Source organism: Athene cunicularia (genome assembly GCF_003259725.1).
Source record: "Athene cunicularia isolate RWA chromosome 1 unlocalized genomic scaffold, athCun1 chr1_part1, whole genome shotgun sequence".
Lineage (NCBI taxonomy): Eukaryota > Metazoa > Chordata > Aves > Strigiformes > Strigidae > Athene > Athene cunicularia.
In genome coordinates, this window is record NW_020799091.1 from 98,480,216 (window position 1) to 98,498,969 (window position 18,754).

Sequence of the window (18,754 nt, forward strand, 5' to 3'; positions counted from 1 at the left end):
AAAGTCAGCCCTGAAAATATGAGTCTTACAGGCTAACCACTAAGCTTGAAAGCAATGAGCAAGGGACTCTGCTTTTTCAGAAGGAAGTTTCTGCCATGGAACTTGCTCATCTACATACATGGGCACAACTTCTGATTTCTTCTAATTCAGGAAGATTTCCTTAAAAAAAAGCAACTACTAGATTTCACTGTACACTCTGTGCTGGGTCAGTCTCTAATGACAAGGTCACAGTAGACAGGAATCCGTTCTATTATAGAGAATGAGAAGCCGTAAAAAATTATGTCACAGTTTTCCTCCAAAGCCTTAAGCAGTGGGGGATAGAACATCATGACAGCATTCCTTCACTCAGACAAATTACAGCATTTCACCATTCAGTCTTCTTACCAACTAGCTTCAGATGCAGCCACTAATTTCCCATAAATATCTTGTGGGATGGACCCTCCACTGAGAGACTACCTTAAGCTTTTGCTAAGGACAGCTCAGAGTCTGGTGAACAAACAGATCTCTCCATCTCAAGCTTCTGTGATGCAAAATCCCATTTCACAGCTACTTCCAGTGATTTCTGCATGTTTAGAATTTCTCAACTGGACTAGCATGTCTGTTTACTGTTAGAGCACAGCATTTCCCTCAGAGAAGGATGGAAGTAGGATCTAGAAACAAGTTCCACTTGCAAAATATTAAGCATTACTTTTTTTTTTCCCAGACCAGTCACCACCAATACATGTACCTCCTCCTCCTCCTCCTGTTCACACCAGCCAGCGATTATCAGGGGGAGGGATTGACACTGCCAATCCACACAGGCCAAGCAACAGACTCAAGGATCGTTCATAACAATTTCAGTTTTACTTTTTTTAAAAAGTCTAGAATGTGCCCAAGTGTAGTCCTCGACAACGTATCTTTGTGATACACTAGCACCACCAGCAAAATCTTACTTCAGTGTTTTACCGTTAATACCTGTTTTCTATGGAAAAAGTAATGTTTTAGTAATCAAAGCAAGGACAGGAAGACAACAGATAAGGGAGTTTGGAAGGAAATCTACTAAATCCTTTCAGAAAAAAACAAACATGTCTACCACTCCCTTTCCAGAATCTGCTTGGGGAGAACAAAATCTTACGTGTGAGGGCATGGATGCATCTGAAAATATAAACTGGCAGAGATAACCAATTCCTGGACTGGTTTATATCACAACAGGTAACTTTAAATCTCATCTCTGTGTTATGACCCAGCACCTGTCCTGAGCCCCTGATCACTTAAAGTACAATAACAGCAAATCAGTCAAGAGCATCAGCCATGGATCCAAACAGGACTGCACAGTCCAATTTTACATTGTCTTCTGCAAAAATACATGCGCTGTATAGGTACTTCACTTGTAATCAGAAACGTGGTAACTAAATGTAGTATTCTGTAAGTTCGTATCTTTTAACAAACAACATTTTATTATTTTTTCACTTCCTCAGGCAGACTTTCAGCCACCATCTTTCCTTGGCCATCTTTCCTCAGGTCTTTCCCCACCCTCCCAAAAAAACAGAGTGAAGGAATCAAACCAGATTGATTGTAACACTCATCTGGATCCAGAATTACTCCAACATATGAAATAATTCAGCAGGGAAAATTGCACTTGGCAGAGATGAGAGTGATGGAAAAACCACGAATCCAGTTTCAGCCATCTAGGCCAGGGCACAGAAAACCTTTATCTGTGACACTGATTTGTGCCCAGCTTGGAGTAGCACTCTGCTAGTGCTGGCACTGGTTCACAGCTGTCCACCGGTGGGTAACCAGCTGAGCCAGCAGCATCACATCAGCACTCCATGGGTGAAGGCTAGTACCCAGACAGACCAAATGCAGACGTCAGGAACTGAACAGCATATAGGCACATAGCTTCCCTCCTGCTGCTAGGACCAGCTGTTTGCTGAGGGGTCAGACTCAAAAAGGTAGGTAGGGCACAAAGAAACAAATGAGAAACTCGTGCTAGAGAATGGAGCCAAGTCCTGTGATCAAGAGGCACCACAAGGCCACAGGAAATCCAACACCTTATAAAAGCTCTACACCTGCTTGATGTAGGACAGCTACCTTGGGTATAAACATCTTTCCACCTTTAGACACTAACAGCCATTCTTCCAAGAAACAATTAATTAAAACCATTCCACAGGATTAAACTTCTTCTAAAATCTGACTTCTTATTCTGTGTTGCTCCACAGGATTAATAAAAGTTATAGAAGAAGAGTTACAGGTTTGATTCAAATTAGTTTCCAACTCTACGCAGACATTGCAATCTAAATTTCTGTGCTGAGGAGGAGCACTGTAGGGCTACAGGGGTACTTCTTGGGTTTTGGTTTTGGTTTTTTTTTTAAAGAAGTTTCCAAATTAAGATGTATGGAAAGGGGAGGGGAATGAAACAGCTATGAAACTTGCTGTAAGAAGCTATAGAAATTTGTCGCATATAGCAGAATTATGTTTACACATACTATTAACACCAGATAGTTAACTCTCACGATTTGTCCTCACGTGGACAAATAACTCAAAATGAATCCTTATCCATGGTGAAGTACTCCTTTGCAAGCTATCAAACACCAAGTACCAAAGCCCATAAAGTCTATATGTGAGAATGAAGTCTTTGTGAAAATAATTTCAATTTTTAACTGCATCCAGGACAACCTTCTGAAAACATTCTTTCCAGGGTTTGGAATCAAAAGGTCACCTTAGAGTTCCCTATTTAGCTAAGTAGCAGCTTGTTATCCAGTTGTCTGTGTACATGCCCTTAGCTTGCAATTCAACTGATTAAATAATATTTGAGAATATGTTGTTCCTGGATTTACTGAAGTTGTCAAAAAAAGTTAAAAATAAGCCACTTACTGTAATCAGAATAGGACTGCATACAAGGAGCTATTTAACAAGAAGTTAAACAGCTGGAGTCAATAATCACAAAGAACTAAGAAGAACTGCTTTAAAACTAGGGAACACAACCAAAACAAGCAGTTATTTTGCTGCCTTGCAGGAAGATTATGGTAACAGGCCATTTTACAAAGTGTTCAGTGAGCTCACAGAGATCAAAAGAGATGCCACTGAAGCTCCTAAAGAGTTGAGATTTAAATAAAACTGATTCTGAATATAAAGCAAAGTGTTCCTGACAAACACATTTCAGAGTCTTGAGTTGCCTTGGACAGATTGAAAGTATTGGAATGGATATTAACAAACTCCCTGAAAGAACATTAATGGGAATTCTTCCTCAGCAGGTGAACACAGGAAGTTCTTCTCAAGGTAAACAGACAACAAAAACTTTTTGTGAACAAAAAGACCCACTGCCACTTGGAGTGGTCTCTAAATCCCCTCAAGTGACAGCTCCTGTGCAAAGGAAAAAGGTATTTGGCACATGAAAGTTAGTATGAAGAATGCATTCAATTGACCAGGAAGCAGTGAGACTGATCTTTTCCTTAATCTTAACTTAAAATACAAATAATATTGAAAATAATTTGAATGGTTTCTTATTTTTGTCTATGTAAGTCTTGTTTCAGCCTTGACTGGGATTAGCATTGGCTTTGCATCTACAAATTCAAGGCCCAAAGAAACAAGAGCGTGGCCATGTTTCCATCACGAGAGGCAACTGTTCTTTTGGAAATTGGTTTGCTTGCTGCATTCCGGATCTGCAGCTTTGGGAGGTCACCATATGCCTTAGGAGGTTAAAGGTCTTTTCAGATGAACCAGGAAGGAGGACAGAGGGTCAAAACTGGATTGAGACATAACCCTGAAAAACTATCCTTTTTCATGGAAATAATCCCTTTTCTTTATTACAGAATTGCTTTCATACTCCCTTTCTCATAAAAATATATATATAAACAAAAATCCAGACAGGTAAGAAAGAGTAAGTGCAATATCTTGACCCTGATACTCGAGGGAAATCACTGATTATGAGGAAGATCAAACACTACCATGCCGAACTATAGTAGTACACTTAAGAACTTTAATAACTTTGTAAATAAACATTATAGGTATTTCAACAAGGTATGTCGACATCAGTCATAATGGTTTGAATATCTTTGTCTAGGACATTTTAAATGTGGTTTGAAGTTTTTGTGAGTTAACTTTTCTCAACAATAGACTGATTGATAAAGCTGTTGTTCTGCTGAGTAGTACACAGCACTCTTCTGTCTGAGGAGTCCTGGCACAACATACACCACTGTGTGTGTGTGTCTACAGAGGGACACCTTCAGGCTCTTCTTTTCACTTCAGTGGAAAACTGACCCCAGCAACTTTTAGGGCACTGTGATTTTAAAAATCTTGCATGAGACATCACTCTCAGCGTTTTTAAGCAGCATGTTAGACAATATGGAGCCTCCACATTATCATAATAGCTTTATTTTTCTTTTCACTCAAAGGGGAAAAAAAATCATCATCTGAATCCCCTATATCCAAATATTGCCAATATTTCAATATATAGAGAAAGTATGTTTCTGTCCTGAAGTCATAAAAACATAATGTCCCTTAGGACAAACACTTTTTAGTAAAGTTATAAATCTTTCAACAAAACAGCTCATTTTAGGAAAACAGAGATATCCTTTCATTAAAATAACATTTTAATGCACAAAATATTGAAATAGTGGAGTAAAATCTGGCTACATCATCCTCAGTAAGCAAAACAATGGGCACTGAAAATTACAAGTATTATGTTCTGTTCAATTTCTGTCATACCAGGCAGCATATTTTTCAGCAAGTGGCTATGATGAAGAAATATTTTTTTTTATGGTAGAGCGGTAAAGGAAAAATTTTTGCATGTTAAATACTATCCTAAAAAGAAAGAAAATCTGTGCAATTGTGCATGTTTTAAGACTAGCACTTCTGACATAAAACACAGAACCTAAGTCGATGTAAACCCATGGTAAAACAACAAAGAATACTTAATTCATCTACCAGTATAGTGTCAAAAAATGTCAATTGATTTGTATCATGTAGAAACCACTGCATAGAGAAAGAAAGGTGCAAAAGCTTGCAGATAATCATGATCAATCTGAGTAATTATATTGAAATAATATTCAAAGAAACAAGACAAGTGTCATTCTGAAATTAAACAGGTGGGCTTCAGGCTATTCTGGTGGCAAATTCATTACATGCACTAATGCCACTTCGTGAATTCTGTGTGTACACAGCAACAAGACAACAAACACATTTTAGTCTATCTTTTATATGAAGAATTTAATTATCTATACATGTAACTGATTTTAAAGGCTGTATTACAGTTGTTAAAGCTGCAGGATTTTATATATTTATATAATTTACATTCATATTGATGAAATACTGAAGTGCAATTGAATAAGGAGCTTCACTTGTTCTTTGCACCATATGATGGGTCAGAAGGAGGGAGATGGGGTAGGATTAGAAATGCTACAACACTGCCAGCATGAAATTTAGAAATAAATGAAATACATAAACCAGAACATAACTAAATGGTAAAGTAATTAGTAGAAAGCTATATTGTGCTTGAGGCATCAGGGGAAGAGAGGGTTTCTGCACTGACAGCACCAGGCATTTCATCAAGAGCTTGTAACTAATGCTGGAAAAAGACAAACATGGCTTAGCTACAGCACATCTACTACATAAACTTGACTGTAAGCTCCATTTAATATTAATTTGTATAAATTCCACAGTCTAGTTTAAAAAATGTAAACATTGGAAATTAATTGCAGGGAGATATTTCTATACATTCTTTCTTGTCAGGAAAATTACTTGTTCAAAATGTGTTGTTCCATAGTCATAAGAAAGTAAAAATGAGAAATAAAACTTCATGTAACCAAGATGAAAATAAAGAAGTTAATTCTCAAATCCCACATGAATGTAGCATTCTATTGATATCTGATATGAAAATGCAAAAAATGAAACATCTGAGACAAACACAAACCAGGGTGTTTTCTAACTGTATGCAGCTGCAAATAATGTGCAAAATAAAATTAACATAACTGGGATAACAACATTATGCAAGGTCACTATCTCTTGCATTGGAAGGAAGTTAATTTCTTCTCTCCACAATGTATTACACACTCAACAAGGAACAGCTGATACATACAATACAAAAACTACAACAAAATACCTTATTTGTAACTGGGCACATTTAAAGTTCCTTAAACTGATTTAACTCCTTCTGTTCTTTTGTAATTAAAAAAAAAAAAAAGAAAAAGACATTGACAACACTGGACATATGAACAATAAAAAAGAAAGATACATAAAGTCTCAAATTTATGGACATTTGGAACAATTTTAATAGCACATGCAGCATTCCTTGATAGTGGGTCGTTTTGTATAAACAAAATTGCAATGAAGAAATTTAATTTATACTTTTCCTTTAAAAGGCTACAATACATATTTTAAAATAATTTTAAAACTACTGAAAGCACCTGTGCAAAGGTGGAAAAATTAGTTTGGTAACTCTGAAAGCCACAAAAGGACCCACTATCCTCTGATTTTTTTGTGTTTTTTGTTTCATTTTAATTTTGCGTCTATATCTATAGGTAATTAACTCAAACATTGCGATTACATGCAACTAATGTAAAATGAGGTAAACTGCTCTGCAGTGTGTTCTTCTACTCAGAAGGCAGTAGATGATCATGCTGGAAGCCACATGATCAAGGCTGCATCTCCCATCATCCCTCTGGGCAGTGATATGGGATAGTGGGTCTCTTTGAGGACTTTCAAGCCTGAGTGGGGGATGGACAACATATGATTCCTAGAAAAAGGAGGAAAACAACACATAAGCAAAACAAAACAATGAGCAAATTCAAGCTAGGAAAATGAGTCAGGCATGTAAACAGCATGGTGCAAAAATGATAAAGGGTAACATGCTACAAAGGGGATGGGAACTAAAAATAAACATAAAATAAGGTTTGCATTACAGAAGGTCTTCAAAGAGACTTTGGCAAGTGCAGCAGTGGCAAAGCTTTGAGTTCTGCAAACTACAGCAGAATCACAGCAATGCTGCATGTTTCATCTTAAAGTACTACACAAATAATCACAGCACGGCAGCAGAGAGGGTCACTTACATTGCTGGCTTGGGTCCATGTCTGTTGTCAGCTTCACATAGTTGGATGGAAAGAGACCCACTTGTCCATTCACCTCCCCTTTCCACCAGTCTGGGTCTTCCTTGTTAAGGACGTTTATAATCTGGCCTTTATTGAACGCTAGCTCATCGTCATTCTGTGCAGTGTAGTCATACATGCCAATTACTTGGCACACTGTAAGATAAAGGAAGAGGTCTATCGCACTGGTAATGTTTCAGCAAAAAATAAGCTCTGAGTAAACCAGCTATGAACACTACAGATGTCACACTATAGTTCCAAGACACTACACTGATATGAACCGGCCCTGCCCCTCTCTCCTGTGCCCCTGTAGTGGTGCTTAGCTGAGCCCTCAACAAATTGACTCAAGGTGAGTAAAAGAAACAAAACGTTTCCTAGCAGCATTGCTCTCTTAGTCAGCCTACTGAGGGGTCAGGATCACACCAGGGAGGGCACAGCATAGCAGTACAAACTGAGAATAGTGTAACCAGCCTGGAACTCTACCCAAGATACTTTTGTTTGGAAGTGCTCAGCAGGAGAAGATTGGAAAAATTAAAAATTCTTGCAAAAAGTCAAACACTTCAAGGATATTAGCTTTCTATAAACACTTCTCTTTTGCTTTATGTATACATTTTCTTCCCACAAAAGCATCAAATTCATTGTACATTTACCAAAATTTCATTTTGCATCCTTACCAACCTGTTCTGAAAAAGTATCCTTTCCACCAGAACTGGTCAATGGACAAAAAAGTCTGTGAAACATTTTAAGTTCCACTACCTGAAGCCTGAAAAAGGCACTCTTTTCTAATTTAGCGCTGGACATGCTCAACACAGCTCTCTAATTCAAGAGAAAGCCAATGGTGATATCCTTATAGTACCACTGAGGTGTTAGGAACACAAAGGTCTTGGAAAGGATGAGTAATATAAAAAGCATCCTAGGCCATTTAGGCTGCCCTTCTGGCACCACAGGACTGCTTCCAGCAGCCTAGTTTCTATTTCCTTACTGTGAAACTCATCAAATCTGACCAGTTTTCAGAATACAGCTGTTTCTGTGCAATTATAATAGAGCAGTTTTCTTAATGCTCTAAAGCAGCAAGAGTGTTTCTTTAAATAGATAACTTCCTCTATTTCTCTGAAGTTTTCTCTATGCCAAGTCACAGGGCTTCTGGTATTTTGCCTTGAGACACAAAACTTCTATCTAATTAGCCTAGCCGTCAGGTTCTCTCAATTATATTCATCCCAAAATTTTCTTTTCTTTTTCATTCTTGTACTAGCCAGCAACTTATTTAAATCTGTCAAATAACTCCTCTTTTAAAAAAAAAACTGTATTTCAGAAATTATTCAACTCCATTTAGTTTTACTTTGTGACTCTTCACAAAGGCCATAATCAAATAAACTCCACATCTAACAGGACTCTGCAAACGTCTCAATATTTAGCTTTTTTATTTGCAAAAGGGGGAAAGAACAGAAAGAAATAAAATTTTTAAAAGGGGTCACTCACTGTCATTTGTAACACCTAGCATATCAGCTAGCCAAAGTGTACATGCCCCTGGATTACTGGAAATAAACCAGCATTTCTAAAGAAATGTATATTATGATGTATTTCTGGTTTAGGTGGTTTTGTGCTTACAGAAGTTCGAATGTGTGAACACCACTTATGTTCACATTTCACTTTAAAGACCTGTGAATCTGTTTTACAGCATTCTTGTTAGGGGTTTACAGGTTATTACTAACATTAAGAAGGATAAAAAACTTAAGACAGATCATACCTGAAAACAATACATAAAAAATTTGTAACCCACTCTAGAGTTTAATGGCTTTCAAGAATTTTTCATTCAGATAATTTTCTACTTCAAAGAATTTTATGAAATTTGGTGCTGTCCTGTAGTATCATCAGAATATCTAAATAGTCCAATGGGATACCAAGAATCACCTTAAACTTGTGGACCTAATTTAAGAGAATTCTTGAAGAGATAGGACCTCTCAAATTGAACCTGAAGCAGTGACCTCATCTTGATCTTATTCACACTTGGTTACAAAGCTTAGAATATACCTTAGTCCTATATAGGAATATCTGATAGTAGTCCCAATAACAAAGTTGTTCATTTAAACTCCAAAAGCCGTTGCTAACTACAGAAGCAAGTTATAGCCTACCTTCTCTGAGCTCCAGTGTTTTTCAGTCATTTGTTTCCTTTTTAGAAAGATTGTCTATTGATTACTACTAGTTCTACTGCAACAGCAGAGGAAATCCAGGTTCTCATACAACACTCACAGCGTGAGCTGTAATGTTGCCTGTCTTTAAACAAGCAGAATGGCTGAAACACACTTCCCACTATTCCTGTATTGTGAACTTCCTTATGCCCGACTAGCTTCAAGAGGCAGCAACATTGTTCTTTCCATTTCTCAACAGCAGGAAGGACATGTTCATAACACAAGTTCAAAAGGGAACATATACAAAGCAGTCAGAAATTAAGAAAACTTCAAAGTATGAAACAAAATTGTCCGTGCAACAGAATTAAAAAAAAAAGTTGTTAAAGTCATGCAGTTTGCATTGGCAGATGAAGAGCATATACATCAAAACAAAACGACAAAAGAAACAGAGGTTTAGAGGATACTAGCTTCTGATGGATCCCCTACCTGCAAAACCCAGACAGTAACGGCACACTCTCAGACTCTTCATAATGCACACCTTGGGCATTATTCAACCCTTGTAGACAGTTTTCTTCAGGCTTTCCATGTCTTTTGCTATAGCAAGCCTCCCCACTAACATACTTCTGCTATGAAGATACTTCTCAATCGTTAACCTCTTAACCTCTTACATTAACAACACAGTGAGGCCATCAATCATAATGGAAAGACAATATTCTTCTTCTTATACTCCAAAATGAAAGGTCTCTAACAAAGTTGAATTTGATAAAAATGAATGTCATCAAGATTTTGATGCTCTGTAGGCAATGAAAAAAGTGCTAAAAAGTTTATTCTGTAAAAGTCTTATTAGCATCTGTGAAAAGTCCCAGACTGAAGTAAAATCTGAAGTAATTAAGAAAAAAGGTTTAAAATCCCATCATACTGCCTTGTAAAAATGTGTCTCAATGCAGAGTTAATTTTAACTGCAGGACCCAAACTCGTGAGTCTTTATAGAAGTCTGTTTTTCTGCATACTTATGACTACCACCAAAGGAGTCAATTAGCACCATGTATAACATTTGCTTTTCTCTCTGATATGGTATTTTTATTTATACCAATGACACATGTAACTAATATTTTATTCCAGTTACATAAACTGCATAATAATCCTTCATATGTATTTAAAGGAGAAAATTATGCTCACTACCATTTTTCATTTAGAAACATTTATTTCATTTTAATGATAGGCAGTCAAAAATTGGCCTGGGGAAGCAGCAAGCTTTTGTCCCCTGCCACCCTCAGCTAAATCCAAACATTCAACAGAAAACCACGTGAAGTCTTCTGGGTAGCTTATGGAAGAAAATACATTCATTCTATATGTTTTTGATTGACAAGAATCCTCTTTACTTAGTACTACACCAAGTCACAAGCCCAAAATTGTTCAAGACTGAAACAGTCACAAAGAATGAACTTCTTGTTCTCTGTCTTTTGCCTGCTTTATATCTTGCAGTAGGCTGACAGGACTGTTTGATATTGCCTGTGGTGAGCTGTGACAAATAGCTTTAAAAATATAATAGTCTATCTATCACTCTTGTGTTCTTTCATCAACCTTAAAATATACAGGAAAAAAAGCTACATCTTAATTTAAGTGGTTTTCTCATATTTCACCTTAGGAAAAATAAAAAGTTCCAAATGAGAGGTGCCTCAACTACTAAGTCCATGGATCATCCTGAATCTTTAAAAACTCCTTTACTACAATTAGTGGAAAGAAATAGGACTGATAATTTGAACGTTTTACTCCAAGATGTAATGTCACACATGGCTTTTTAGCACTTAACAGTTCATACCTGAGGGACCACCACCATAAATATACAGACCAACTGTATGTTTTTCTCATTTAAAAGAAAAAAAAAAATAAAAAGAAGAGTTTAACCAAAGTGACTAGTATAACAGATACTAAATATCCTACTGAATGCCCATAATTATTTTTATGGTCTACTGTAAATTACACATATTACAAAAGAAACTTTGTTAAAGCAACTGCATTGCTTACCTGAAGGTAATGCTGTTGATTTAGGTAGCTCGGTTGGTGTAGTTTTACTGGTACCAGGGCTCAGAAGTTTTACATAATTTGCAGGGAACCATCCAATCTGCCGTTTTTTTCCTCGTGCCTAGTAAAAAACCCAATTCTTTTAAGAGGATTAAGCACATCAATAGATCCTTAGACAAGGTAATTCAGCTAATAGTTTAACTACTTGCAGTCACACTATTTCAGAACAAGAAAAATGCATTTTATATGGAAAAAGCTATTTTTGTGGCAATAGTTTAGTATTATGATACTCCTATTACGTGAAGTAAACTTTCATAATATATAAATAGTAGTTTATAATATCTAAACAGTAGTTATTTACTATTAATTTGAGTGTTTTTTCACTTAACAGTGTTTCTACTTCGTGTGCTTTATAATTAATACTACAACCCTGATTCTTCTGAAAGATTTCTGATTCTGTTTAAATCATAACTATAGAATAACAGGCTAGCTACTGCATTAATGAGTGGCAGCACTCATTAATGTTTTTTCATTATGCAAAGAATTGTATTTAAATAGATACCTAGATTGTGATAGTTTAAATAGAGATTAAGAATGCAAATTATGTCTTTTCTTTTAAAAAACAGGATCTAAACTTTTTAATAGTCTCTCCTGCCCGAACAACAGAGTATAAACATATGTCACATTAACCAAGTGCTAGGAGAACAGCAAAACATTATGGCAAGAAAAAAAATGGGTACAGTTTGGATTCAGTACAAAATCCCAAAGACAGATTCCAAACAAAACTTAAGTTTTGGCAACTACATTTGGATAGACACTCTCCAAATGATCCTAATACGCAGATGTTAACATTTTGGAAAACACTGGGTGTTCTCAAGCCTATCTAATCAGAGAACATCAGTACAAAAACGTGGTGCACACATATATCAGTGTGTGTGTGGTCCACATGTGCACACCGAAAGCATCAGGCTACTGTACACCTGGCCTACAGCAGTGCTCTGCAGTTCGTAATGCAGCTGCAGCGAGACACTGTCAGAGACAGGATATTGGGACAGATGAACTGCAGGTCCAATCCAGTGTGACAAAGCTTATGTCATCAAAGCAGGATAGGAATTTGACAGAAACTGCATCTTGCTATTTTGCCAACTGCACTGTTCATTGCAAATAAAAGAAGATGAAGAATCCTTACTGTAAGAAAGTTTATTCTAAAACTTTGAATCAAATCTCAGCTTCTAAATCTATTAAATCTATGTTAAGTATAACTATTCTCTTTCTGTGTTGTTAGAATAAGGTTGGAATATTTGGCATGTAGAATTTTGCCTTTAAAAACAAAACAGATTCATTTTAGTGGAAAAAGTCACCTCACACATATACTATTCTTTAACTAATTCCTTCCCTTTCTTTTTCTTTACTGAAGTGTATCTAGAATATTCATTTTAAGATATGCTGGAAGACTGCATTAAACCTGGCAATGTAATGCTTAACACATTTGCCTTGCTTTACCTTCACTTAGACCTCTAAGACAAGTATCATCAAAATTTACTTGAGACTGAAACTGAATTGTACATGGACTTCTAAAAAATCTGCCACTTTGAAATTAAATACATAAAGAAAAGTTAATATTAGTGCCCTCTGCCAAATCTTGTAATCATTTCACTACCTGAGGGGGGTGGGGGTTGCTGCTTTCAGTTTTAATCCATTTCACCATACTGCTGCATTAATCTTTGTGCTCACATAAGAATGGAGCAAGAACTAGTATTACACGGTTGGAACAGGAGAATGAAAAGATTAGGTAGAGACTGCTAATGAAGAAAAAACCCAACTTGTAAAACCATATGTAATATAATAAGGTATCCAAAGCTGCATATGAGTATTTACACAATCAAAAATTAATTTTTTTAAAAACCTCACATTAACCACTAAGTGGTAATTGTGACAGCTCTTGCCCAGTAAAGCTTATTTTCTATCTTAAAATACATTTATTGTGAGACTCTTTCAAGCTACAAGTTAACAACAACATAAAGGTTAGTGAGAATGAAAACCAAAGCAATCCTGGAAGATGATTTCTTCACAAGAGATGAAAAAACACCACCAGGAAAGCCAAAAAGGGCAGCTAGTAATATAGAAAAAAAAAAAATTGTTAGTCTGAGCATCTGCATTGCAAAAATAAATCAATTACATTCTTTCATGTAATATTCCCTGTTAAAAAAAAACAAAACCAAACAAAAGCTTATTCAGTTGTACTGGAGAAGGGGGGAAAAAAAAAAAAATTGCCACTGAAAGTCACTGAGAATCAAAGTTTCCAAACTGTCAAGCTCTACTCTTAAAAAAATCCTGGTTAAAATATTTTATTATTATCTTCTAATACAACACTAAAGCTCTCTCCTAGCTGATGCTTGCAACAGACACCATTCTTTTCACTCTTCTCCATTAAACTGAGCTGTTGCTGAGACGGGGAGTGGTATTCTACACTGTGACATTCATTAAGCAACTTGAAAAAGTGGTGGCCATCTTACAAAAAACACTGCTGTAAAATTATTTTCGATCTTTCAACGAAAAGGATAGCCAAACTTTTGACTGAGGCAATTTAGAAAGCTTCTTAAGAAGAGATTCAGGACTGTGCACGCCAATCTTTCTTCTGCTTTCACAGTATAGGACACAGGTATCAGTTGATCCAAATCCACGTGATATGCACAGTCACTGCTGGAACGAGACAACATGTCACTTAACCCAACAGTCCCATACATTCCTGTTGCATGGCTGGCTTTCCCCATCACCTGACAACTGCTTTTTTGCTCATATGAAGACAGCTACTGGATACAAGACTGGTAGGATTCAAAAGCAGAAAAACCAATATGCCCTAAAATCCACTGCTTTTTCATATCTGAAGTGCCTCCAGGAAAATACACAAGGGAGTGGACTGCAGACTGGGACTGATTTGTGAGATGGGTAACCTTGATTTACAACAAGGTACAATGGCTTCCTCATGCCGTCCTCCAAAGTTATTTCAAGTTCAAAGAATTGTAATGTATGTATATTTTTGTAAAGGCATTTTATTTGTATATGCTTAATTGCAGAACATTTTCAAAATTATTTATTGTTGATGCATTCATCACTTTGAACTATTAAAAAATTACAGATCTTTTTTAATGTGGAATTTTATTTAAAAAAAAACAGTAACTAACTTGGAGCTCTCCTTCCCACCAGCCACCTGGATTCTTCTTTCTGATAAGAATCAACTGACCAGGAGCCAGAGTAAGCTGTTCTGGACCCGTTGCTGTGTAAGAGGCAATAACTTGGGCAATTTCTGTTGAAGTGGGGAGGGAAAAAAGAAAGTTAATTTGAAAAAACATGAACACATTCTATACAACATTAACTCTGCTACTATCACGGGCACAGTACATCCATTTTGCATGTCTTCCAATGGTATTGTTATGTACTTACGTAGTTCCATGAAAACATATGGTAACTGTAAAACTGGTAAGTTCATAGCACTACAGAAATAAAAGAGAGGTGCCACAGCTCTGTGGGTGGGATATAACAAATATTTGAAATAGAGAAGAATAATAATGACTATCAGAGCCATATGGATCTTAAAATTAAGTGTCATAATACTGTTTCCCAATAAATATATTTTTGTAGCATGTTTGGACTAAGCTACCTAAAAAGAAAAGATACGGTGTTCATATTAAGATAATGAAGAAGTTGAAGTAAGAGAGATGCAAACTAATGAAGGACTGCAAAAAAATTCTTACCACCAGAGCAGACAAAAATTTAATGTTTTCAAAATGTAACAAACAGGATTTCCTTTGAAATCTTTTTTCCATGAACATTAGTACAACGCTAGTGCTTTATTTGATCAGCTACCAGCATGGTTGTGATGCAGAGTAACCATGAGCTCACAATTATCTCTCCATTAACTTAGCCAAAGTAGACAATAGTTTACTCTGTTTTACAGGTTGTGGAAAGACAGATCATAACTTAGTCACTGTAAAATCTGGCACAGTTAACCCATATTTTGAATCAATCTGAACTTATGAGCGGCTATAGGTATTACAGTAGGTATGACAGCTTTTAAGTCAGGTTTAGCATGTCATCAAACCATGGGTGATGGAGAACATGCTTAAAACTACAATAACTGGGGACCTTTTGTAAATAAAAAATGGTAGATTTGGGAACTTTTTAGCTTTTGGTAAGCTAAACCTTTTAGACTGCTACATTTACGTAGTCTCTTTGCAGTCTTGAGTTAAGAGGAATCTGTGAGTTTGTGGGGTTTTTATTCTTCATTTATTTGTAAAAGGTCTCAGACATCCAAACCAGCACAAAAGTAGAAGTGTTAATGCTGAAAACTCCACTTTAGGATCCCAGTAAACAGCCATTTATCACTTAAGTATTCTCCTTAACAGAATGGTCTAGGGGTTGTTTTTTGGGGGGAGTGGGGTAGGAATTTGGGTTTTTTGTTTCTATGAAAAACCTTCCCTGGAATAGTAAATTCTAAGACAATGGAGGCTTTTATTTGACAATGTATCAAACAGCTGATGTGGGCACTGAGTTTGACTTTTTATGGTTGTGGTCTAAGACTATGCTAGAACAAGCCCACAGCAGAGCTGGTAGTACAAGATCACAGAAACATCTCAGCTGCTTTCAGTGCAAGACAGCCAGCTGAATCTAAAACCTCAGCAATTATCTGATCACAGATCAATAAACTGCTTGAGTTTTTAGCTTTTATTTGAATATCTTGATTTAAAAAAACATCTGTACCAGTTATTTTCACTTAGGATTACTGCTTGTATACATTTTCAATCTAGTCTATCCTAAAGCTGGCACTAGAAGACTAAGCAGTAAAAGGCCACACCTGCCATCAGTTTGTCCCTTTACAAAGCAGCAGAAAGCAATGCAACACCGAGTGTGAGGTAGACTAGCAGTCAACACAGCAACAGCAGCAAAAGGGACTGAGACTGAAGGTAGCAAGTACACAGAAGTGGTCCTCAGCTTTCTCATGGACAGCCATACTAAGAAAGTAACACACTGCTGGGCACTGTCCTACTTGGCCCGCTCTGTCAACAAGCACCAAACTTCCTGTGGCCAAGAGAAACAGCAAAGGCTCTCAGTAACAACATATCACCCACAGGCCGGGAAAGGAGGGGGCAGTCTGCTGGCAAGGCAGAGAAAGGGAAGAATCACTGAAAAGGCAGTTGTAGGCAGAGGAAACCACAAAGCCAACTCCCTTGAAACAGAAGGAGGTTTTGTTGCAGGGCAGAAACAAAGTGATTTGAAGACCGTCAGGAAAACAATTAGGTGGTTTACTTAAAATTCAGAAAAAAAACAATGATTAGAGAAATTAAAAATGGTCAGAGAAGCATTCAAAATGCAAATGAACAACATAAGGACGATGAAGAAGCAGAGAGATGACAAGCAATCTGAGGTCACTGCAAATGATGACCCACACAGAATTAATTATGGCAGAAGAGGCAGGCACAGAGAGGTGGAACCAAATAGGTGATGAAAAAGCCAGTAGCTGAGAGTTAGAAAGATGCTTTAAACCTGGATCTGGAACTTAAACAGCACAGAAAGTGTGAAAGCATAAGACAGAAGAAAGAATTTCTAAAATATAGTAGGTGATGATAGGAGGGCAGAAAGGTTAACACAGAGAAAATCTGGTAGCAGTACAGTCTGTCCTGTACAAAGGCAAAGCAAAGCAAGCTACTTGTCAGGAAACATGGCTATACTGCTAAAAAGTCTGCAAGCTCCCTGCATTTGCAGGTTTTTCCACAGAATCACATTCATTCATCCACCCTAGAGCCATTCTGGAGGCAAAATGAACACAAGCAAACAAATTAACTGTGGGAGTTTGTCAATTCTTTTTTTTTTAATTATTTTTTATTTTTTTTATCAGGCAAAAACCTCTCTCAACTATTATAATATTCAGTATATCATACTGGAAGAGTAAAAAACTTATACCTTGCATCTCTCTCAGAACAAGAAACTTCTCATTTTTATCTAAGAAAAGGTGATTTACAAGGTTCCAGGTATCAGATACTCTCTTTCAACCAACCAGCAGCATAAAGAATTTTTACTGTGGACTGTGTGTCAAGTAAGTAACAAAATTATTACAATTTTAACATTTAGCTCTTGCATGTCACAGGGAAGCAGAAAGTTAGAGAAAGCAACTCAAAGAAGTTAAAAAACCCCAAAATAACTTTCCTTCCAGGACTTCTTAATGTTATTTATTTTAATACTGAATTACAGAGAAGAGAGCCAATTAAATTACAGCCCAGGCCAAAAAATGTGGCCTCTACTAAAACAGGTACATTTAGAAAAAGAAAATAAAGGCCTTCTCTACAGATATAATTGTCTTCATACTGCTGCTTAAATTCGCAGAGAACAGTTTCTTTTCCCTTGCCCTTCACCACACACTGTTACCAACTCCCACCCACTCGTCCTGCTGCTTCTAGAATAAACAGGAGTATTTCATCTCGTTCATTAGCATTTCACTTACATTGGCTGAGCACTTGTAGCTCATTTATAGCAAAAACATCCATGAATCTCCTTGCTGAAAAATAAGCAGGATTGTTCCCAAACTGTTCTTAAACTCCAAAAGATTCTGAACACAGCTTTTGTCAACATCCCCCCAGTCTTCACTGAAAGTTCAAATCCAGGAGACCAGCAATTATAAGGCTGGTACTCCAAGGTGAAGTCTTACCACCCACCATTCTCCCACGTATGGAAAAAACATCCAGCCCTATCACCATCTTCTCACTATTCCTACCAGGTATCAACTTCTTGAGGTCTTCCAGATGTCTATTCTTGTCTGCCTCTCTCAAGCTTTGTACCTATTAACATAACTATTTTTAATCATGCAAATCAAAATTAGAAAGGGCAGGAGTAGTTTACTTCCATCCTTCTTTTCACTGATGGATCAGTAAGATTTGACAAAAGCAGCCTATTGCTCATATGTCAAGGTAAAATAAGCCAAATGAAGTTGGGGCTACTGACCCCACCACCCCAAGAGCCTGGGGATCCCTTTCTAGCCAAAAAGTAACCTGCAACATGATCTTCTGCAACATGACCAGGCTTGACAGGCAATAGCTATGTAGCATGGATACAAGGTATATGCTCTTGAAAATGAGAAGCAGGCACAAAAGCTCACAAAGTCTATATATACCATATGTGTAACATTCTGGGCAAAATGCTGTAAAACCACAGGGTAAGGATGTGTTCTTCCATTTTCAAAGGCCCTAGCAAACGGGCTTTTTATAGGCTTCCACTGTTCTGTTCAGCAACCTGTCATGAAGTTTACATTCATTTTTGAACAAGCAGATTTTATCCTCTAGCTACATGCTATTTAGTGATTGATACATGCTACACAGAATGATTGACAGATTATGCATTATTTTATTGTCGACAGCAGTTTTCATCAGTGCAAATTACTACAAAACAACCAAGAGCAAACACAATTTATTTTAATGTTTATTTTAATGGAGAAGATTTTATTGCCATTGAACTTAAGTACTTAAGAACAGATATAAGGTGCTGTCA

General features: G+C 36.8%; 1 protein-coding gene across 4 annotated transcripts in view; it reads right to left on the reverse strand.

Moving 5' to 3' along the window:
* Positions 1-18,754, reverse strand: part of ITSN1 (intersectin 1) — a 105,825-nt gene that overhangs the window by 14,370 nt on the left and 72,701 nt on the right. For 3 of the 4 annotated variants that reach the window (XM_026861273.1, XM_026861267.1, XM_026861259.1), the window contains 3 exons: positions 14,401-14,522; positions 11,219-11,336; positions 7,026-7,217 (listed from right to left, as the gene is read on the reverse strand). In XM_026861273.1, coding sequence (XP_026717074.1) covers positions 7,026-7,217; positions 11,219-11,336; positions 14,401-14,522 — 432 coding nt within the window. Of the gene's footprint in view, positions 1-5,621; positions 6,713-7,025; positions 7,218-11,218; positions 11,337-14,400; positions 14,523-18,754 lie in introns of those variants that run through there. The other variant, XM_026861281.1, reaches the window with a different exon arrangement.